The sequence below is a fragment of the Tamandua tetradactyla genome, chromosome 3 (genome assembly GCF_023851605.1).
Source record: "Tamandua tetradactyla isolate mTamTet1 chromosome 3, mTamTet1.pri, whole genome shotgun sequence".
NCBI classification, from domain to species: Eukaryota; Metazoa; Chordata; class Mammalia; order Pilosa; family Myrmecophagidae; genus Tamandua; species Tamandua tetradactyla.
This window is the reverse complement of record NC_135329.1, coordinates 44,753,406-44,777,136: the sequence shown is the minus strand read 5'-3', so window position 1 is coordinate 44,777,136 and position 23,731 is coordinate 44,753,406. Positions and strand designations below refer to the sequence as shown.

Sequence of the window (23,731 nt, the reverse complement as noted above, 5' to 3'; positions counted from 1 at the left end):
AACATTTAAAAGGCAATGCTTTTAGTACAATTTCTTATTAGTATGCATAAGATGGAGAGAGAGTATGTTCAGACTACGGGTTTTGGAATCAGATTGCTTGAGACTGTAGCTCAGTGGGTAGACATTCTTGGGGAGGGTATTTAACTGCTCTTTGCCACTCTTTCCATGTCCATAAATGGGGAATATTAATCATACCTACTTCAGGAACCTGATGTGAAGCTTAATTGTGTTAAAATAAGTGAAGCCTTGCAAAGAGTATAAATGGCACTCAATAAATGTTAGTAATTATGTAAATATTTCCAAATTTTGAGGTCTTGTTACCCCCAAGTCCCTATTTTTTTAAAGAAGGTATTCTCTTTGAAATTGTATTGTTTACTTAGGAAGATATATTCATTTCCTGGGGCTTCTGCAACAAATTACCAGGAACTGGGTAGTTTCAAACAACAGGATTTTATTTTCTCACCGTTCTGGAAGTCAGAAGTCTAAAATCAGGTGTCCGCTGGACCTCATTTCCCCAGTCATACTGGAGGAATCTGTTCTCTGCCTCTACCTGTTTGTGGTGGCTGCTGGCATTCCTTGGCCTGTGGATGCATCACTTTAGACTCCTCTGTCTTAAAACCACCTTCCTATCTGAGTGTCTGCATCCAAACTATCTCCTCTCTCTCATAAGCATATGCATGACTGTAGTTAGGGGCTGCTAAGTTAACCCAGAATAAACTCCTCCTCTCAGGATCTTTAAGTTAAAAACATTTTGTCATATAAGGAAATAGTCATCCTTTTACCACATAAGGTAATATTCACAGGTTCCAAGGATTAGGACATAGACAAATCTTTTGAGGGAATCCTATCCAACCTCCTACAGAAGTTGTTTGACAATAGGAAAATGATAGGCAAAACATTCCCTAATTGGTTGAGTATCATGCTAATCAAACTCTCATAGTGAGAAAATCTACTCTGATTAGTGATAACACAGCTAACTCTTGGTGCAAAATCATAAAAGAACTAGTCGTCATTATATTTATGTTTTTATACAATCATATGGCATTGAATTTTTTCCTAGTAAATAAAGAAGTATGTGCCATGCTTTCAGTGGTAAATAATGATGCACACATATTCTGCATAAGTCATGATAAATCCAATATTTAGTCTCATTAAGACAAACATGGCCAAACAAAGGAAGATAAAAGTTTGAGGCCTACGTTCTTAAGATGTGACTGATCTGAAAAATCAGGAATAAAAACTGTATAAGGTATCATCACTGTTCAAGGGGTAATGATTTACCTTTCAAGAAATGCTTTAACAATGATAGTTAAATTTATTGTACTTATGCCAATCTTTTATGTATATCAGTACAGGTATACCTCATTTCATTGTGTTTCACTTAATTTCTCTTCAAAGATACGGTGTTTGTTTACAAATTGAAGGCTTGTGGGCAAGCCTGTGTCAAGGAAGTGTATGGGTGCCATTTTTCCAACAGCATGTGTTCACTTCATTTTTCGGTGTCAATTTTTTACAATTCTTACAATATTTTAAACTTTTTCATTATTATATCTGTTATGGTGATCTATGATCTGTGATCTCATGTTACCATTGTAACTGTCTTGGAGAACCACAAACTGAGTTCAAATAAGATGGCTAACAATCATATGTTGCATGTTCTTACCACTCCATTGACTGGCCGTTACCTGGTATCTCTCCCTCTCCTCGAACCTCCCTATTCCCTGAGGCACACAATATTGAAATGAGGCCAATTAATGATGCTACAACGACCTCTAATTGTTCAAATGAAAAGAAGAATCTTTGTACTGCTATAGCTGTCATGAAGGTCGGGTTCATATATCAACTTGGTCAGGTGGTGGTGCCCAGTTGTCTGGTAAGGCAAGCGCTGGCCTGTCTGTTGCTATGAGGACATTTCATGGACTTAAATCATGACCATGTTGGCTGCAGCCACAGCTGACTGCATCTGCTATCAGCCAAGGGGAATGTCTTCTGCAGTGAGTGATGCTTAATCTAATCACGGGAAGGTTTTTAAGGAGGATTCAGAAGAAACAATCACTCTTTCTACTTTACCCAGGCAGCCTCTCCTGAGAGTTCTTTGAGGACTTTCATTGGAGTTGCCAGCTTATGGCCTGCCCTACAGACCTTGGACTCTTACATCCCCATAGTTGTGTGAGACATTTTTATAAATCTTATATTTACAGATATCTCCTGCTGATTCTGTTTCTCTAGAGAACCCTAGCCAATAGATCTGTCTTAGATAATGATTCTCTGATGGATCTGGGCAAAATCAACTCAAAAACTTCTGGAAAGGACTCATCATCTAGATGTCATTAAGAACATTCAAGATCCATGGGAGGAGGTCGAAATATCAACATGCACAGGGGTTTGGAAGAAGTCAATTCCAACCCTCATGGATGACTCTGAGGGTTAAAAACTTCAGTGGAAGAAATAACTGCAGACATGGAAATAGCTAGAGAACTAGAATTAGAAGTGGAGTATGAAGATGTGACTGAATTGTTGCAATCTCATGATAAAGCTTGAACGGGTGAAGAGCTGCTTATTATGGGTGGAGCAAAGAAAGTTGTTTCTTGACATGAAATCTACTCCTGGCGAAGATGTTGTGAACATTGTTGAAATGACAACAAAGGATTCAGAATATTCCATAAACTTAGATTATATATCAGCAGCAAGGTTTGAGAGGACTGACTTCAATTTTGAAAGAAGTTGTACTGTGGGTAAAATGCTATCAAACAGCATCACTTACTACCAATAAATGTCTCGTGAAAGGACGAGTCAATTTACGCGGCAAACTTCATTTTTGTCATATTTTAAGAAATTGCCACAGCCACCCCACCTTCAGCAACTACCACCCTGCTGATCAGCCATCAACAAGACCAGACCCTCCACCAGCAAAATCACGACTCACTGAAGGCTCAGATGATGGTTAGCATTTTTTAGAAATAAAGTGTTTTTATATCAAGTTATGTTCATTGTTTTTAGATATAATGTTATTGTACACTTAAACTATAATGTAGTATAAACATAATTTTTACATGCACTCAGAGACAAAAAAATTCGCGTGACTCTTTTTATTTCTTGTGGTGGTCTGGAATTGAACCCACAATATCTCCAAGGTATGCCTGTATATTATATCCTTAATAACATAATCATTTATACTGTAAGCATCCTTAGAATCCTATAATGTAGGTTCTACTGTTATTCCCATTTTCGAGGGCACTCACTTACTAGTAAGGGCTAGCCTTGAGATTCAAACACAAGCAACCAGGTTCCAGATAAGCTCTTAATTATTCTACTCTACTGTCCCAGGAATACAAAATAAATAAGAACAAGGGGAACCAGGAGAGGTGCCAAAAGGAGAAACATATAAATGTAAATTAGAACCCTCCCCCCAAAAAATCTTGCGCCAGACATTTTAAAGTAAAGTGAAGTGTGGGTCATGTTAGCATTTGGTAAAGCCACGGGTGACAAGAATTCTAATATGTCAAGTACTGTGACTGTCATAAAGGCTGGGATGGATTTCACCACCATCAGGCTGGGGGTGGGGGTGGGTGGGGAGTGAAGCGTATTTACATTCCAGGAATCTTAACATCACAGAGAACAAAGATTCCACAGTTGGAAAAGGTTCTTATTTAAATTTAAAATTACTTCGACTTTATCTGTGTTAAGTTCACCAGAAAGAAACTAGAAGCTTGCTAAGATATCCATAGATTCCTGAACCTCTTAATACAAAGTTCTTCCTTTTTTCATTTCATGTTCAATATAAAGGTTCTGTTTGATCATCCTGGAATCTAGTATCCTACCTCAAACTTCTCATATATCACATATACATAATGGACTGTCTCTAAGAAAGGGAATCTGCCCTCTCTTAAGTAAACTAGAACCGCTTAATCAGACCCATTGGCAAAGTGTGTCTGCTCCTCTAATTGGAAGAAAAGTTCAGATCCCGGGTCTAACTCTCCCAGGTTGTGCAAGTACACTAGAAATGGGAGCTCTATCCGTCTCAGGCCCGAACACGTTCTGAAGTGTGTTTATGTGGGTACACTCACTAGTCACACTCCTGTTCTTTCCTTCCAGACTCCCCTCGGGAATTATTTCCTCAGTTCATGAGGCCCGCATTTCCCCCGTGGATACATGTCCCTCCCATGGCTGAATCCGGCCATCCTCCAGTTCTCGGCGTCACTTGCTCAGGAGGCTTACCCTGGACAGTCGATTGAAAGTGGCTGTTTCATTGGCTATGTGGCTCCTTTGCAAAATGGGGATCATTAAATTAGTTAATACATGTTCCTCTCTAAAGCCGCACCTTTCTCTTTCCCTTATGATGACCATAAAAATGTGCAATCATAGTTTTACGTGTGTACTCTTTTTCAAGCTCTAGTCTCTCCTTGATTATCTATGAAGACATTCATAATTGTATCCCCAGCAACAGGCTCCAATAAATATCCGATGGAAGAAGGAATGTGTTTTCATTGTTTTTAAACGATTTCAGACGCGCTTTTAGGATTTCCTTCTTAGGTGGTACTCAGTGTTCCCACTCTAAACTGTGTGGTATGTCATGGCTGAGACAGCATTCTATTATATTTTTGTTATGTTTAGTTTCTGGTACAGTGCATGTTATCTAATAGGTGCTCAACATTGTTTTGTAAGTTATGTACAGGTGTGTATATGTTTCTGGGGATAAATTTACAACTGTTAAAAACTTTTTCAAATTATATTTTTAATTTAACCGTCACAAAATCCCCTTTCTTCAGGGAAAAACTTAAGGCTCAAAAAACTACATGAGGGCGGCGCGATGGTGGCTCAGTGGCAGAGTTGTCCCCTGCCATGTCAGAGACCCAGGTTCGATTCCCGGTGCCTGCCCATGCCAAAAAAACAAAAACAAACAAACAAAAACTACATGGGTTGGTTGGACCTTGCTTACATGTTCATACACACGCTATCCTTTGCTTCCCCCTGCAAGAAAGTAGCGAAAACCCCAGCATTTGGGGCGATATAAATACAAAAGCTAGACCACATGATCTGCCTGTGTTTTTTTATATAACTGTGATAATTTTAGGAATAAAACCAGACAGGCTTATTTCATGAAGACCACATGAACCTCTATGTCATGTTAGTACGCATTTAGAAAAGGACAGCTTCTAATCCTTCTAGGTACTGAATGTTCTGAATGTTCCCAGATTTAAGGTATAAGGAGTAATTTCATATTTCTCGGAACATAATAAAAACTTCAGATAATTATAATGTGAAAAGTCAAACTGATAGAGCCATTTGGTAAAGTATAATTATCTGAAGAGAAATCATTAAGGATAATCTTCAGCAGGGTAGATATGAGAGATAGAATAAATTATATTTTACCACTAACAGTTATGCTGATGCATAAAATTAAAATTAAAGTGTAGCTATTATAAAATAGAAAGGCACAATTTTCTTCAAATTCAAAATAGCTAACCATAAATATAAAATAAACTCTCAGCAAAAAACAAAGGGGGGGAAATGAAAATTTCTCTCTCTTACTCATAGAATACTTTACCTTTAATTCAGATAAATATCCAGTTATACAATTGAAATTTATGGATCAGCTATTACATACCAGGTATAAAAGTGAATCAATCAGACTCATGTGTCTCTTTTTAAAAGGAAACCCTTCCCCTTGGCTAACAAGCAGCATAGTTAGCAAAGTTGAATATCATGCACTTTATTTAAAAATGATGTAAATGCTAATAAGCACAATACTCATGATATTTCATTTTAGTATTTTGTGTGACTGTATTTATAACAGTACAGTTCCAACCTATAATCAAATGATACTCATTCAAGGTTCAAAAAATTTGAATAAATAGAGTTGATATGCAAAATGTCAACATTTTAGAGCCAGCTATATTCATTTAGAATAATAAATATCATTGTAAATAATAGGCCAGACACTGTGATAGGTTTCAAGGATAGAGAGACGTATGAGATAATAGTCTCTTTAGAAATCAGAGCAGGTAAAAAAGAATAAAAACTCAGCACTTTCAGAGTAAGGGGTCACCTGAAATTGGATACATTAAGTGCTAAAAATGCAACTTTATATTTTATTATTGATTACAATAGTATCTAAATAAGTTGAGGTACTCATTTTTTAAATCCTAAATATTTGTTTAATTAAAACATCGCTAAAAAAAAAGAAAACATCGCTAACTAATAATATTTACAGAATATAAACGTGTAAACTGCCTAGAAAAATGAAACTATTTTACTAAGTAATTTTAATCAAAAAAGCACATCATAACAATCGCAGCACTTTTTAAATAGCATTTAGGAGAATGTGCAAGAGACAAAGACAGGAAGATTAAGGTTGATAGAGTTATAAAGCTATATCATTGTCACCAAGAAAATGGGACATTGGAGGATATTTCAGGGGTATCTTCCATTGACATGGGCAGGGAATGAGAAAGCACATAATCAGTTCCTGCGGTATGGCCAAGAATCAGGTTTTCATGGAGGGATTATATGAGTAACTGAATAGTGACTTAATTGAACAGTGACTTAAAATTTAGCACAGATATAGAAAGTGTGAACTAGGCCTCCTGTGTTTTAAAAGGAACCTTAAAATGGACTGGGGAAAAGTGACATCTAGTGTTCACCGAAAATAATCCAAAACCTATCCAAAACTACAATTCGAAAAACAACATGCAATGACCAGCTGAATAATAAAAAGTGCACACCAGTTTAAAATGCAGAGGCATTTCTCCATGTAATTCTTCGTGCATTTTTCCTCCAAAGGTATTCTGCTGTGTTTCACTAAAATAAACATCTGTAAGGTCTAATTAAACAGCAGGTTCCTGAGGGTAGTTGGAATCAGAAATTGAACAGAAATTAAAACCCAACCCTCACATTCTACAGGTGGAAAATTGGAGACTTAAAGAACACCGTGGGTTCACAAACTGCATGAAGGTGTTTCAGGACCCCAGGTATCTAAATTCTCTTGAAATGGATTCAGATCATTCACTCATCATTACACTTAAAATGTGTCTCTAATACGCCAAGCACGGTGGAGGTGCTGGGGAGGCACTAATGAACCACTGTCAGTACTTTCTCTTCCAGAACTCATTTTATGTACCTGATGTTACCGTATGCCATATTTGGGAGTAGGAAAGTGGGGGAAAAAATCAGATCAGATTGGTTGAATAAATCTATACTAACCATACCCATTTAGTAGACAAGGGAACTGGGATATAAATTTTTTAACCCCTCAACTCAACAAAGTCTCTCCCCCTCTGAGTCTGATGATAAAAAAGCTAGTCCATAATTGATCTTCTGATTTCTAACTCATTTCCTCTATGGAATATATACTTCACTGCCACCCTGTACATCAGCCTCTTTCAAAGTGTGTCTCATGGGAAGCCTCAATGGGTGTCCGCTAAGAGGGGTCTCATGCTGGATTGAATAAAGAACTGAATTTTCTTACTACAGGACTTTTCAGAACCTTTAATGTCAAAACATTCATGGTGAAACTTCAATAAGAGATTCAGAGGTATGTAGCACATTCCCAATTCATTTGATCATATTTCTCTTTTACATGCAGCATCTTGGAAAGTATAGCTATTTGTGAATATTCTAAACATGAAATCTGTATTTCTGTTTCTATATAGGAATGTAGATATAAAAGGTTGGTTTACACATACTGTTTAGGAATTAAGGTGTTTATAACATGTGATTTTTTTTCAATAAATAAGCATACTTTTCTAATTTAGCTACTGGTAAAAATACTCATTAAGGAGCATATCTACCAGTGAAGTGAGATAATTCCCATTTTAAAATGTGTGAATTTTGCTTATGATGTCATAGATACCAATAGAACTTGCACTAGTAAAAATATATGAATCAGCAAGGATGAAGAAAATATACCAAAAGCATAAAATAAATGGATAACCTTCTTAGGAAGTTGCATGCCTAATTTATTTCATGCACCTTTAAATAGAGGGTTAAGTTATTCTATTACAAATGCATATTTTAAATGACCTAACTTGTCTTCACCTTTGAATTGGCAAGCTCATCATATGAAACAGCTCATTAACGGCTCTTGCCATTTAATGTTTCTAGCCCCTTAGATTGAAATGTTATTATTTAAAAACAGAAAATGTGCTGTAAATACAAATCAATAACAGTGTTTGAACATAAAAGCAAGACACACTTAGCACATTGATCTGATGATTCACCACCACTGGAATTTTAACACAAGAATAAAAAGTTATAATCAGGGATAGATCCATACGAACTGACTCAACTTAGATATATGGGAAGTAGCTAATTAAAAGGGAAGAGAAAAAAGAAGCTGTACCACTGAACAGGAGCTGTTCACATTTGGCCAAATTCCCATGATTCAAACAAACACTAATTAAAAAGAATGCTTTATATTTTGACTACAGAAAAAAAAACTATGACTAGAAATATAAAGGGTTTAAGAATAACTTTCTTTTTTGGGTGTCATTTTTCTAATTAGAAGCCCTAAGTTCTCTTCCTTAACCGAAATGATTAAATAGCTCTGCAAATTAATACTATTATGCATAGCTGCTGATAAGAAATTTAGTAATTTTGCTTGATTGTCTGTTACCTAAAGATTCAAGTAAAAAAAATGGGCATAATAGGTTCATAGTGCAACTATGTATTGTACAAGTTTCCATTAAATACTTAGGCAATGATTGCATTGTACGCTATGAATGCTATGTTTTTAAAGACAAATGCATAAACATGATACTCAATAGATCTATTTCAAATAAAAATCTGAACCTTACCATACATTGGAGTCCAATGTACAATTACAGCATACTTTACTTTTTATGAACCCAAAGTTATGATTCTTACTCTCAGTATGTTTCTTCTGTGTTCTTATTTTTCTAATATTTGTCCTCCAATGCTGACAAAAGTTCTTCCAAATAGTATTCACACAGGCTGTTTCATCATATCAAAATTTCTTATTATAAAAGAAACACTCATCACATCTTTTAGTAAATTGGTTAGCAGAGTACATCTTTGAAAAGAGCACACCAAGTGGAGTACCTTAAAATGATCAAAATTTAGCACACTGGAGAGTATTTGAATATTGCAGTTCATATATTTCTTGAAAACTGAAGTTACTGCCAGTAACTCATCAAGTGGGTCAAAATTATGCAGTCAAACAAATGCATTTAAATTCTTCCACTATAATTACAATGGTTACAAACGAGACTTGTTGCAAGAATACCTCAAGCAAAACATACAAGTCATAACCATGGGAGGGCATCATTTTAAAATCAAAAGCAGTAATACAAAGAAAGACTGCCTCTTGAACTTCTGCACTTTCTTATACAGTTTACTTCCACTTAATCCAAGTATTTTTCTAGCGTTTAATTACCATCTGCAATAGTTTGATAAATGCTCCTCTTCTTATTACAAAGTACCTTTAAAAAATAAACACCAACACTTACCACGAAACTTAATTTTAAGATTTTTGTGGTAATAGCCAAGAAGGGTACAACTTGCACAAAAGATACATTTACCTCAAGTCAGAATTCTTTAAAACATCATACATTAGTTACTACTATGCTAGTCCTGAAGCATTATGACAAATAAAATAAATTATAATAGCCTTCATCCTATTGTCTTTTGAAACATTTCTCGGTTATCTCCAAAAGGCTAGCAAAATATATCCTTGGGTTTTTTTTGTTTGTTTGTTTTGTTTTTTTTGTTGTTGTTGTCATTCACGGAGCTGGGGGGTTGTGAGGAACAAATATTAAAGACCTGACCGTAATTTTATTTGCATGAAACAAACTATTTTAGTAGATAACTTCCTAGCCTCACAATAATCAGTTACTTCCTTAAACTGTTTCCAGAACAGTCGGTTATGCTGTGGGTGGCAACTTGATGGTTTCCAAGAACTTTCCGTTTTTGTTTGAGCCAAAATTTCTGTTTTCTGTCAATCAATAGTTTTGTTATTTAAAAATAAAAGAGGGTTTGGAGATAGGAACTAAAATAGATGTTAAAAAAAATATTATTATGAAGGAGGCATATCAGCTGTTACCTAAATTGCAGGAGCCACTGAACTGACAAGAGTTCTCCGCGCCCTGCCATCTGCCCCTGCCAAGAACAGGAGGGTGGAGTTCAGGTCAGGAGGCTACAGTAGCTGCACCTCTGGAATCTGCCACCTACGGGGTCCCAACCCGAGCGCCAACTCGTCACGTCTGAAAAGCAGTATTTGAAGGAGGTAATTCGGGGAACTGCGACCCATCGCAGCCCAAAGAAGCCAATAACAGAGTGAAACTCGGGGCAAACCTAAAAGGCAATTCTGCAACACACTAGTTCCCACGGAGTTTTAAAGTCAAGCCCTTGTGCCTTTCCATCAAGTCTTTCAAGGCTTTAAAAAAAAGAGAGAGAGAAAGAGAAAACCCTACCCTACAAGTTTGGAATGGAGTTATTGGGATGGAGAGAGAGCAGGGGCGAACGCGAAAGTGAGTGCTGATTTGGCTCACTACTCACCAGAGTCCAGCCGCACGCACAGACGTCCCCCTCCCGGCCCCGCTCCAGCCGCCGAGGGACGCGCACCGCGGCCGGTCCAGGCGCGCTCACCCTCGGGGCACGGAGGGCGCGCGGCTCTACTTACCCAAGTGGGCACCAGGAGGGTGACCGGGCGCTCTCGGGGGGCTGGCGGGGGCTGCTTTCCCTCCACGCTCATTGCCTCCCATGCAGCTGAATCCGTCCTCTCTGCCGTGCGATGGTCAGCTCAACGGGTCCCGAGGCGAGCATCGAATAATCCCCACGCCGAGCTGCGGCCGCGGGCCCGGCGTGTGCGCGCGACGACGACAGCCGCCCGCGTCCTAGCTCGGGTTCCCCGAGCGCGCAGACCCGGTACCGCCGGCTCGCGGCTCAAGCGGGCAGCAGCGGCCGCTGGGCTGAGCTGGGGCGCGCGGGGCGGGCGGCCGCTGCGCCGGGCGAGGCCATGAGCTCAGCTCGGCTCGCTCCCAATGAGCGCAGACCCACGCAGGGGCCACCGCGCCCCCAGCTCACCCGGCTGAGGGAAGGGGGGAGAAAGTGAGCGCCGCTCAGACCAGGTTTGGCAACGACTCCTCACAGTGTACGCGCCTTTTTTTTTTCTTTCTTTCCTTTTTTTAAAAATAGGCTCTTAGAAGCGGAGGTGCTGTTCATACAGCAGTTGTGCAGCTCTGCTATCTCTTTCCCAGTCCTCTGAGGATTTTCAACCGCCGCATTCCCCAGCACCACCACATTGCTGTTCTCTGGGGATCCTCTCCCAGGGGGTTTCTTTCCTTCACACTGGAAGAGGATGCTGGATTCCAGGAAATTGTTTTGCAAAAGAAAATATACAAAATTTCCAACTTTATCCCCAGAGTTCTGTGGTCCCTCTTCCTGCATCTTTTTCCTAGTGTCTAACTAAACTCTAAACTGACCCAGTCCGCTGTAGGTTCCTCCGGTTGACGCCTGTGAATCTGGGGTCGTGGAATACCCCACCTTGCCCCCCAGAGCCTCCCAGGCAAGGAAGCCAAGAAGCAAGGAACTTGCTGGGTCTCGAAGTTTTCCCCAAGTTCTTTCACCTTTGCGTCGAAATGAGTCTCACAAACTCAACATAAGGTTTTGTATATTTAAATCATCCTATTTAAAGTGTAATAAAGTTAGTTTGGAATATCTGTCAGGGTAAAACCAAAAACTTAAGACTACTGACCCTTTACAAAGAAGCAAGCATGCATTTCCTCCCCTTTAAAAATCCTGTGTACCCTACTTTCCCCCAATTCACAGGCGTATGCATTAACATATGCTGGAACAGTTTCATCACAAGAATTCCCAATTCCTTATAGCTCTACCTCAAGGAAAAGTACCAAAATCTAAGGGCCTGTGGGATATGGCATAAACTGTGGTCTCTAAGAATAAAATGCCTGACACGTGGTAGACAAATATATAGTGAACAAACTATTAAGGACACATTACTTTTTTTTTATTTTTTTATTTTTTATTTTTTTATTAACGGAAAGAAAGAAAAAAAAAAGAAAGAAATTAACACAACATTTAGAAATCATACCGTTCTACATATGCACTCAGTAATTCTTAACATCATCACATAGATGCATGATCATCGTTTCTTAGTATATTTGCATCAGTTTAGAGGAACTAGCAACACAACAGAAAAAGATATAAAATGTTAATATAGAGAAAAGAAATAAAAGTAGTAATAATAGTTAAAAAAAAAAAACCCTATAGCTCAGATGCAGCTTCATTCAGTGTTTTAACATGATTACTTTACAATTAGGTATTATTGTGCTGTCCATTTTTGAGTTTTTGTATCTAGTCCTGTTGCACAGTCTGTATCCCTTCAGCTCCAATTACTTTTTGACACCTAATTGTTTTGATTGCTGAACAGGCCTAAATTTCTAACCCAGATTCACAAATAAAGCAAGACTTCAGGTCTTTCTCTCCTCTGTATAACCATTTAATCCACAGAAATCTATCGCTTCTTAACACTTTGTTATGCCCATTGGTTTCTAGAGTGTAAGCTCTTTAAGTGCAAAAATTTAAATGAGCTTTTGTTCTTTTTATCCTGGCATGGTGCCCAATGCAAAACAAATTTCTGTGAAGAATATCGAGCTATTTTTATTTAAAGCAAAATTTAGAATAAGAGAAATATGAGATCCAGTTACTTGAAATTTCATGTAGAAGGAAAAAAAAAAAGACAATGCATGGGTATAATGTGAGGAATAAAAGGTCTCCAAGATACACAAAGGTATTGTCTAATTAACTTCCAAAGGTGGTAACTCTATCAGGATCCAAGTGGGAGAATGTTTGGCTTAGGCATAAGCCAAACATAATCCAAAAGGATTTGGGAAATTTGAGGTTTCTTTTTCACTTTGTGGTTAAATAGTTGAAAAAATGTCGGTATATCTTTTTTTTAATGTATATTGAAATTAATTAATCTATAATGTCATGTGGTTTTACCTGACAATTTCAGGGATCCTTTCTACACCACTATTTTATGATTCGGGATCCACCAGGACATCTCACATGGTCCAGGGATGTTTTTGGAAAACTACTTGGTTCTGTAGAATCTCTGCTTTATGCATTTGGTGTTATGATTGCACCTAAGGATTTATTTTTTAATAATAGTGTTCTGCAACAATAATAATAAAACGTTGTAAAACACTGAATATCCTGAAACTCTAAGAAGGAATAATCTGTCATAAATTTCCTATATGAAACCCAACTCCCAAGTTTTCAGGGTAAGTATAGAGTTTCTTCTTAGATGTGTCTAAAAACTGAATATAATTAATGTCCTTTAATTTATTTACTTTTCATTGTGATGTAGGTCAAAACTCACAGAAAAGTTGCAAACAGTATAAGTGTTCCATTTATGTTTCACCCAGATTTTCCATTGTTAATATTTGAGCACATTTACTATATTGTTATGTTTCTCCATATTTATATACATATCACAACGTTTTTAAAGCTCTTTAAGAGTAAGTCGCCATGGTACAATGGCACAATGATATGCCATTACTTCTCAGTTCTTCAGTGTGTATTTCCTAAAAAGCAAGGAAATTTACATATTGAAAACATACCCATGAAAAATTTTTAAAATATATTAGTATTAACACAATAATGACCTATCGCCTTCAAATTGCACCTCTTTTCTCAATGCTGTTCTTCATAGCAAAATAAATTCATATATCTGTACATACATACATGCATACACACATAATGAAGTAACTTTTTCATTTTCTATTTTCCCTTCTGGTCCAATATTCAATACAGATTATGATTTGCCTTTAGTTGCACGTCCCTTTAATCTCCTTCAACCTAAAACAGTTCCTCCGTCTTTCATAATCTTCACATTTTTGAGGCATATAAGATGTCCCTAAGTGTGGGTTTGTCTGAGGTTTCCTCATGACTTGAATAGTTTATACGTTTTTGGCAGAATTATCACAGAAGTAATGCTGTGTTATTTGCATCATATCAGGACGTACATGATGTTAATTTGTCCCAATTCTGATGGTATTGATTTTTTTTCATGGGCAGGCACCAGGAAACTAACCCGGGTCTCTGGCATGGCAGGCAAGAACTCTGCCTGCTGAGCCATGGTGGCCCGCCATGATGATATTTGATTTTATCACTTGGTGTTATTTATTTAGTGTCTACTAGATCAAGCCATTGTAAAATCAATTAGTAATTTTGTAAACTTATTCTTTAATAAGTAATTGGTATAATAAATATGTTAATAGGTGATCAATGAAAATATGTGCTCTGCCTATCGAATTCTGTGTATCAAATCACCCTAAAATTTAGTGGCTTAAAATAATAATAATAATTTATTGTGTTGCACAATAAATCCTGTGGATCAGGAATTCAGGAATTGCTAGGCTAGGTGGTTCTGACTCATGAGGTTGCAGTTGAATTCTGCCAGGGCAGCTGTCATATGAGGGTTTGATGGAGACTGCAGGAACCTCTTCCGAGGTGGCTTACTTACATGACTGGAAAGTTGGCACTGGTTCATGTCCATGGTCTCTGTTCTTCACCTCCTGAGCCTCTCTACAAGACTGACTGAGTGTCTTCATAGCATGGCATTTGGCTTCCCCCTTCGCAAACAGTTAAGGAGATCAAGGTGGAAGCTTGGACGTCTTTTCTGACATAGATTTAGAGGGCTTACATCATTAGTTTCATTGGCCACCCAGGGCCATTCCTGAATCTATGTGGGAATGCCAGCAAGCATGATCTTTGGAGGTTGTAATGGAGGCTATGCTGCCATAATAATTATAAATAATATTTGCATAATCCACTCATGAGTCTTGCTTCAACTATGATGGCTACCAAATGAGATTCATAATTTCATCTTCCTTTCTAAATTTATTTCTTTGCATTCTCTCAATATATTTATACATTGTTTATTTATAGCAATATGGCAATATGGACTTCTGTTTTATTCAGTGGGTGAAATTTTATTACTATCATTATTTATTTTGATGTTCACATCGTCCCAGACTTGGCCAATGAGAGTCCCTTCAAATTGACTCTTGTGTCGTTGACATGTCCCATCATTCTGTGAGGATGTTTTTTACTTTCTATTCCAGACACAACTTGTAATTTTTTATAGCATTCCTAGAATGCGCATTTTCTCCAAAGAGTCCTAATTTCTCCTAAGGGAGAATGGTATTTAGAAACCCAAATCTGAATGTTTGGTGGGTTCATTGTTACTAGAGGACATGACTTCCAGTCCTCTCTTCCCCTTCCCTTCCCTCCCCTTCCCCTCTGTCTTCCTCCCCTCCTCTGCTCCCCTACACTCTCCTCTCCCCTTTCGGCAGATTGGTGAAGGTTATGAAGCCTTTCCAGAAGAATATTTTTTAAAATATAAAATAAGATACCTGTGCTGGTTTGAAGCTGTGGTGGACCCCAGAAAAGCCTTATCTTTTAATCCTCATTCAATATTGTTGGGTGAGAGCATTTTGATTGTTCCCGTGGAGATGTGACCCACCCAATTGTGGGTGGTAACTTTTGATTAGATGATTTCCATGGAGGTGTGTCTCCACCCATTGAAGGTGGAGTTGCTTACTGGAATTCTTTTAAAGAGGAAACATTCTGGAGAGAGTCCCTTTTGGTAGAGCCACGAGAAAGCCAGTGGATGCCGCCATGTTCGCCATGTGCCCTTCCAGCTGAGAGAGAAACATTGAATGTCGTCAGCCTTCTTGAACCAAGATATCTTTCCCCGGATGCCTTAAATTGGGCATTTCTATAGACTTGTTATATTTGGGACATTTTCTCAGCCTTAGAACTGTAAACTAGCAACGTATTAAATTCCCCTTTTTAAAAGTCATTCTGTTTTTGGTATATTGCATTTCGGCAGCTAGCAAACTAGAACAATACCTAATATTAAAAAAAAAACAATTTTATGGAAATTGTGATATGGAAAGATATGTTACATTTTTGAAAACACTAAATCAAAAGATGTAATGGCAAGCCTAATAACTAATTCTGTGTCAAAGGATTGATGAGCATAAAATGACGTTTGAGATATGAGTAACCACTATAATGTGACATGATACAATGTCTACTTTCTCTCTGCTCCTCTCCCCTCCTCTCTCCTCTTCTCCTTGTCCTCTCTAGGAATTCATGACAAAGGTGTATGTTAGACCTTTTCGTTGAGTCCATATGTCTCTTATGCTTTCCTCTCTATTTTTTATTCTTTTTTTTCTCTGTTCTTAAGTCTGGCTACTTTCTAGTTACCCACATTCCAGTTCATTAATCATTTCTTCTACTATGACTGGCCTGGAATTAAATGCATTTATTGATTCGTTTTTTTTATCATAATATGTTTAGATTTTGAAATTCCTTTTAATTTTTTAAATTTCTGTCCTGTCATCTACTTTCATACATTTTAATCCGCTATTTTAAAGTTGATGTCTGGCAATTACAGTATCTGGAGCTGTTTCTGATGTCTTTTTCATCTTAACTTTCTTTCATTTGGTCCTGTCTTCTAGCATCCTTGGTCATTTTTTTTAAGTTGAATGTAGAGCTTGTTTTAGAAACAGGAGATTTAAACAGTGCTACTTTCCTTTAAGCAAGAGTGTCTTTTCTTCTAGCAATAGTTAAAATAAGAGTACAGAGCCTTGATCCAATCACAAGTTGAGATGATTTGGGGCTAGGTTTTATGTTTTTTTTTTAAATCTAATGTAAAAACATTGTCTTTTTACTCTTGTATAGCCTAAGTTACCAGGCTTCTCTTTCATGGTCCCTGAACACCACATTTTCTATCCTAATACTACAGGATAGGTAAATGCTCTGCTTATCGTCTTAGAATCTTAGCTGCCATTTTCTCCTTTACTTAATGGTTTTCTTCCCTGAAGAGTTAAGAAATTAGAAAATGACTTGAGGATAAAAATGGTCCAGAATGTAACGATAAATTATCTGTAGTTTCATGATTGTGTTCCTCCAAGTTTTGGCTGGTTTGGTATCTTGGAACTCCAATTTTTGTTTCCCCAGTTCTATAAGACTGAAGAAAGCTTGAAGGTGAAGTTTCTGCTCACTCACTTGGCCAGAAAGGCTTATAAATGGGCACATTCTTTGTTAAATAAGCATTAGAAAGTGGCAGGATCACTTCAGCATAATTATTTTTTCTCCAGGATCTCAGCCAACAAGTTGAGATCCTAGTTGCCTTGGTTTCTTTCTCATACTGTCAAAAAGTTATTTTGTATTTTATGTGTTCATATGTTTTCTCTTGTTTGTAAGGATGATAAAATATTGGATATTTCATTTTAGGTATGCATAGAAACTTCAGTGTATTTTAAAAATTACAATTTGATTTGTAAACATATTTAAATTTATAAATGTATAAATTTATATAAATTATGAAAGAAATATGTTTATATGCTTGTGTAGCACCCAACTTCTTGCTGCAGATTTTTAATTTTTATTAAATAATACACATATATTGATTATTTAGGGAAAAGAACCTATTATTTATTTAGTATTTACCAAATCCTTACTTTTTAGCTGATTTTTGTAGGACTTATATCTAAAATTTACAAGAAGAGCTCTTTTTGAGTAGGTGTCATTTTTTTCTACTTTTCACATAAGACTTGAAAAATTTGTTGATATTTATATACTAAAGAGTTGAAGGGAGTAGTACTATTTTTGAGTAATTTTTGGAGAGATGACATTTTCATGTTAGAAAGCACAGTGTAATATAGTCCATACCACACTACTAGACAAATAGAAAAAAATGAAACAAAGTAAGTATGCAAATATTTATATCTATTCCACTTTCTAATTTCCAATACAGGTTTTTTTCAATACTTTATTCATACATTTAATGAATATTGATTGCTGACTATTTCTAAATTGTAGAAGCTGGGAATGTAATGTTTAATATACAGGAGTCTTTCCTTGATTATTTTCAGAGTCTAATGAATTACTTACATGAATTTGTCACCTCCCTTATTAGGTGAATTGTAGACATCATATTCCATGTAATAAAAATTTCCTTCATAAAGCAGGTTCTTAACATATACATATTAAATATCTGTGTGAAAAAATTATGAGCCCATAATGATAATATGACTATCCTTTACTGAGTAAGAATATTTGGAGAAAATATTAAAAATATGTAAGTCTGGGAATGTTCAAATACATACTTTAATTTTTAGAATTGGCCCCAAATAGAAATAAGCCATGAACACATCTAGGTTTGACTCAAAACTTGCCCATTTATTCTCTGTTTTATAAATGAACAGAGAGGTTCTGAGGTCAGAATTCGTTTCTGAACACAAACATACTTAGATTTCTATAGACTTAATTTGATGTGTAGAAATATTTGAACAATGTTATATGATGCATCTTAGATTCTGATGAGAAGAATAACTTTGTTATCCTCTCATTTAATAATTACTATATTTTAGTAAGTACTTTAAATTGTATTAATTATATGTATTTTTAAAAGTCTGAATTTATGACAGTTTTTTTTTCTGATGGAAAATTACTTGTAATGTATAGACTATTACTAACAAGAAAGTGCATTCATAAAAAAGCCAGTTATATCAAAGGCACCAAGGAGTCCCTTTGCTTCATTATTTAATAAGATAGTCTTTCATTTATTCTATTATTTGGTTTTTGTATTAAACAATCTATACTGAACTCTTGTTATGTTCAAAGCACTGTGCTCTGTGGGGGATACACAGTGTTAAATGTGGCAAAGTCCATATTCTTCAGTCAAATGTATGATATACAAAATAGGAAGCATAAGCACAAATAAGGAAATGCAAGGAGTTTGGCAATTAAGAAGATGCTTTAGTAATTTAACTCCATTCCAGTCATTAAAAACAGGCATTTTCTTTGTACCCCGTGCCCTGGCTTCTACAACACCGTGGCGTCTCGGTTTTCAGCTGTCCTCACTTCCTCTTATCTGACCCATCAACTATATGAGCCAGTAATTAAATCACTCTGAAAGTACTAATTTCAAGAATCTCATTCTTTTACCACCACACTCAGTCATTCAGCTTATTTTATTATAGAACTGCCACACTAGCCATGATGTCTTATTGTACACCTTCAATCAAATAATTTGTCATGTTTTCACTATCATGTTTTGATTGACCCATCAATCAAAAAGGTCTTCAATAATTTCCTTATGCTGTTTAAATTATAACGTTGATTAGTGTCATTGGTCTATTATACACATTATTAACTTTCTCCCTCTTTTTCTTAGTGTCATATTTGCCTAGAAAAACCACATCCCAATTAAACCTGACTATCTATCAGTTCTATATCTATTTCCAAATACATGAACATTGTGAAAGGAAGAAAAAAATACTAAACTGTACTGAATAATCTAAATGTTCATTCCAGATTACATCTCAAATTGGCACTCAACAACTTCTGGCAGTGAAACTCCACTTTTTGGTGTATTTGATTTTTCAGTATCTAAAACATTCCTTCCTTTCTCACTTCCTTCTTTCTCTTTCCCTCCATCTTTCTTTCTTCCTTTTTAAATTTCTTTCCTTCTTCCTTCTTCCCTCCTTCCTTCATTCTTTCTTTCCTTCTTTCCTCACTCTTTCACTCCTTCCTTCTGTCATTTTCTTCCATTAATTTATAATTATTTCCCCCCCACACTCCCACCCATGCTGTTTGCTGGTCTTGCACTTTAATTCAAAAATAAATTAGAAATCATTAAATTGGAACTACTTGATCACCAAATCTACCCACTTATCTGCATTTCTGTGATACTCTCTGCCTCTCCTTCCTTTGGATAAAATTCCCTGTTCTTTTCTAAAGCTAATCACTCCTGTTGTACTATGAATCCTATAGTGTTTGCCTTTTCCTGGAATTACCCCTTCCAGGAAAAGGTTTGGAACTGAATGCAACCTGGAAAAACGTGTTCTTCAAGTTAATCCATTTCTGCATATGTAAACCCATTGCAAGTAGGATCATTGGATAAGGTTACTTTAGTTAAAGTATGGTGACCTCAATTAGGATGGATCTTAATCATATTACTGGAGTCCTTTATAAGAGAATGAAATTCTGACCAAAAGAGAACCACAGGAAGCAAGAAACTAAATTGGAACCTGGAAGTGACGAGAAGACCAAGGGATGCTGCATGTGCCTTGTCATGGGACAGAGGAACCAAAGATCACCAGAAGCTAGTCCCAGAATGCCACAGTCTTCAGGGAGAAATCACCACCTTGGATAGATCCCAGAGCTTGCCATGGGCTACCACACGATGCTCTCACATTTTGCCTTCTAGCTGCTCCAGAATATAGGAGGCTAGAGGGCTTTAATATTTTTTTAGCATCACAACTTTTTTCCTTCTTTTTTGTGAAAAATAACATATATACAAAAAAAGCTAAACATCTCAAAGCACAACACCACAATTAGTCGTAAAACATACTTCAGACCTTGACATGGGTTACAATTTCACAACTCCAAGTTTTTACCCTTAGCTGCTCTAAAACACTGGAGACCAAAAGACATATCAATCTAAGGATTCAGCATTCATACTCATTTGTTAAATCCCATCTTCTATGTATAACTCCACCATCACCTTTGATCTTTCCATACCTCTCTCCAGGGTTGTTTGGGCTATAGCAATTCCGAATGTCTGATATTGGAAGGTCTGTCACTAATAAAGGGTAGGGAGATGAACTATCTGATGCCCTGGGGAGGCTGGGGCTAGGTTTCAGGACTTATCCGGACCAGGGACCCACCTGGAGGTTGTAGGTTTTCGGAAAGTTACTCTAGCTCATGGAACCCTCACGGAATCCTATATATTGCCCCAGTGTTCTTCAGGATTGGCTGGAATTGTCCTGGCTTGGGGTTGGCAGGTTATGATAGGTAGCAAAGTCTACCCGAAGCTTGCATAAGAGCTACCTCCAGAATAGCCTCACAACTCCACCTGAACTCTCTCTACCACTGACACTCTATTAATCACACTTCTTTTCCCCCTTTGGACCAGGATGGAACCTTCGATCCCACAGTGCCAGGTCTGGATTCATCCCTGGGAGTCATCCCCCACGTTGTCAGGAGGCCCTCACCCCTGGATGTCATGTCCCACATAGGAGAGAGGGCAGGTATCGCCTCTTTTTTTAGTTGCCATAAAAATCAAATTTTTTCAAGAGTGGGCTTCACTCATTATTTATTTCCCTTCTTCTCCCATCTCCATGTTCATTATCCTACTCCCTTGTTCCCATGCTCACACTATTTAACATATATACTTCCAATGCATATTTAGTTGTTTATATAATATACTTCTACCTAACAGTGCTGTTGTGTTTTACTTTCTATATGGTATTTTGCTATAGAAATCACTTTGCTTCTTTCTCCTCTCTACTATGTTTGTGAGTTCTATTTCAGTGGAACTTATAAACTTAAGATATTATTTCAACTGCTTCATATAATTCCATCACTTTACTTATTGATTTTCCAGAGTATATCCTTAGCTTTTCTATAACTTTATTTTTACCATAAGGAATATCATGATGAAAATCCCTCCACCATTTCTTTGTGGATGTATGTCCAAAAGCCTTTCAAATAAACTAATCACTTAATATTTCCAAAGTATGCATTAAGTCTTGTACAAAATTCATTATTGATATTTATCCTTCTTAGATTTTCTTACCTTTTTAAAAACCCAAATGCAGTCTTCAGATTTGTTTCTTAAACAAATGTTTTGGCTAGCCTTGGATATATTTTGCCTGAGCCCAGCTGCCACCTTTGTGTGCTAAAAATGAAGTTATTTTTCATTATTGCACTTTGGATTCCAAAGCCAAAATAATGTTTATTTTTTTTAAGTTGTTATAGTGATTAAATAGTAAAATGCATGGTACTGTCTGGTATTTGACAGGAAATCAATAAATGTAGTTTTTAACTAAAAGTAATTATATAAAATTTCATCAATTTTCTGTTAAAATTTGTTCTGGTTTGAAAGGATGTATGTCCCCTAGAAAAGCTATGTTTTAATCAAAATCCCATTTCATAAAGGCAGAACAATCCCTATTCAATACTGTACATTTGAAACTGTAATCAGGTCATCTCCCTAGAGATGTGATGTAATCAAGAGTGGTTGTTAAACTGGATTAGGTGACGACATGTCTTCACCCATTTGGGTGGGTCTTGATAAGTTTCTGAAGTCCTATAAAAGAGGAAACATTTGGGAGAATGAAAGAGATTCAGAGAGAGCAGAGCAGAACAGCACAGCCATGAGAAGCAGAGTCCATCAGCCAGCGACCTTTAGAAATGAAGAAGGAAAATGCCTCCCTGGGAGCTTCATGAAACAGGAAGCCAGGAGAGGAAGCTAGCAGATGACACCATATCCACTGTGTGCCTTTCCAGATGAGAGAGAAACTATGTTTCTCCTTGTGCCCTTCACTTGAGAGAGAAACACTGAACTTCATCAGCCTTCTTGAACCAAGGTATCTTTCCCTGAATGCCTTAGATTGTACCTTTCTGTAGACTTGTTTTAATTGAGACATTTTCTCGGCCTTAGAACTGTAAACTAGCAACTTATTATATTCCCGTTTTTAAAAGCCATTCTGTTTCTGGTATATTGCATTCCAGCAGCTAGCAAACTAGAATAAAATTTATAATATATACTTGATAGTTATCATAGGTGGCATTGAAAAATTCTGCATAACATTGAAAGTGTTGTAATTTTCAGGTTTCTTTCCTCCAACCAACAAAAATAAATGCTTCCACAATTAGAAAGTACACTGCAATTTTTAAAAATATCAGCCTATGGTATTATTCATGATCTTACTTTAGTCTTTATGGCCTATTCATTCATTCTATAATATGATACTTTTGCTAATTTGCACTTCAGTAAAAGATAATATGAAATGAAAATGTAATAGAAAAGATGTTTTTTTATTTCAGTGCAAATTACCTCTGGCATGCAACTACACATAAGAAAATATTACTTTGGTGTGAGATTCACAAGCAGATTTTCTTTTTTTTTTAACATGGGCAGGCACCAGGAACTGAACCTGGGTCTCTGGAATGGCAGGCGAGAACTCTGCCTGCTGAGCCACTGTGGCCTGTCCAAGCAAGTTTTCTTAATAGCAACCCTAACACTTTGTTTAGAGCCAGTTCCAATCTACTGAGAGGAATTTTCTGACACCATGAAAGTGTTTATATAGTGCCTACTGCTGTCATGATTATAGTTCACAAATAACCTATTCTGAAAATTTTCCTAAGGTTGTAAACAGAATATCCCAAGATTTTGTTAATATGGAGTTGTTTAATGTTCTTTACTTGCCTGATGATATTTTCTTCACCCTGTTTCTGACTGTTACCTTTTAAAAAATCAATTGTTTTTGGTTTCCTAGATTTAGATAGTGTAACAGAAAATAGACTGAATTGTATTTTTCTTGAGCTAGAATTTGCCAAACAGCTTGATTTTTCAGATCACAGATACTCTGGGGGCACAATTATTATTTAATATGTTTTTTATATGCTTGGTTTGAAATAGCTAAGCTGAGAAGTATGAAGAAATGCCATTTTGCTGCCCTGGATTTGCTTTCCCTTTTTTTGTATTTTATTGTAATTTTTATAATGTCCTGAGAAAAGAACTGAAATAGTGTAGCATATGTGGTTGTAGATTTTAACATATAGCTCTATCGTATTGGTAGATATTGCACAAGCTACAAAAAAATGAGGAAAAAAGTATCTTTAACTTGGAAATATATAAATATGAAATGTCTAATCAGTTTGTTCT

The 23,731-nt window shown here is 36.6% G+C and overlaps 1 protein-coding gene and 1 long non-coding RNA gene across 4 annotated transcripts in view; one reads left to right on the top strand and one right to left on the bottom strand.

The window, feature by feature from the left end:
* SNTG2 (syntrophin gamma 2) overlaps positions 1-10,873 on the bottom strand; it is a 484,887-nt gene extending 474,014 nt beyond the window's left edge. The window contains exon 1 of one of the 3 annotated variants that reach the window (XM_077153049.1): positions 10,640-10,873. In XM_077153049.1, coding sequence (XP_077009164.1) covers positions 10,640-10,721 — 82 coding nt within the window. In that variant the 5' untranslated portion in view covers positions 10,722-10,873. The remainder of the gene's footprint in view (positions 1-10,639) is intronic. The other 2 variants (XM_077153052.1, XM_077153057.1) reach the window with 2 other exon arrangements.
* On the top strand, positions 3,544-7,535 carry LOC143677265 (uncharacterized). Its single transcript, XR_013172482.1, has 3 exons — positions 3,544-3,642; positions 6,904-6,971; positions 7,474-7,535. It is a non-coding gene; the product is annotated as an uncharacterized LOC143677265 (long non-coding RNA).
* Positions 10,874-23,731: the final 12,858 nt, after the last annotated feature.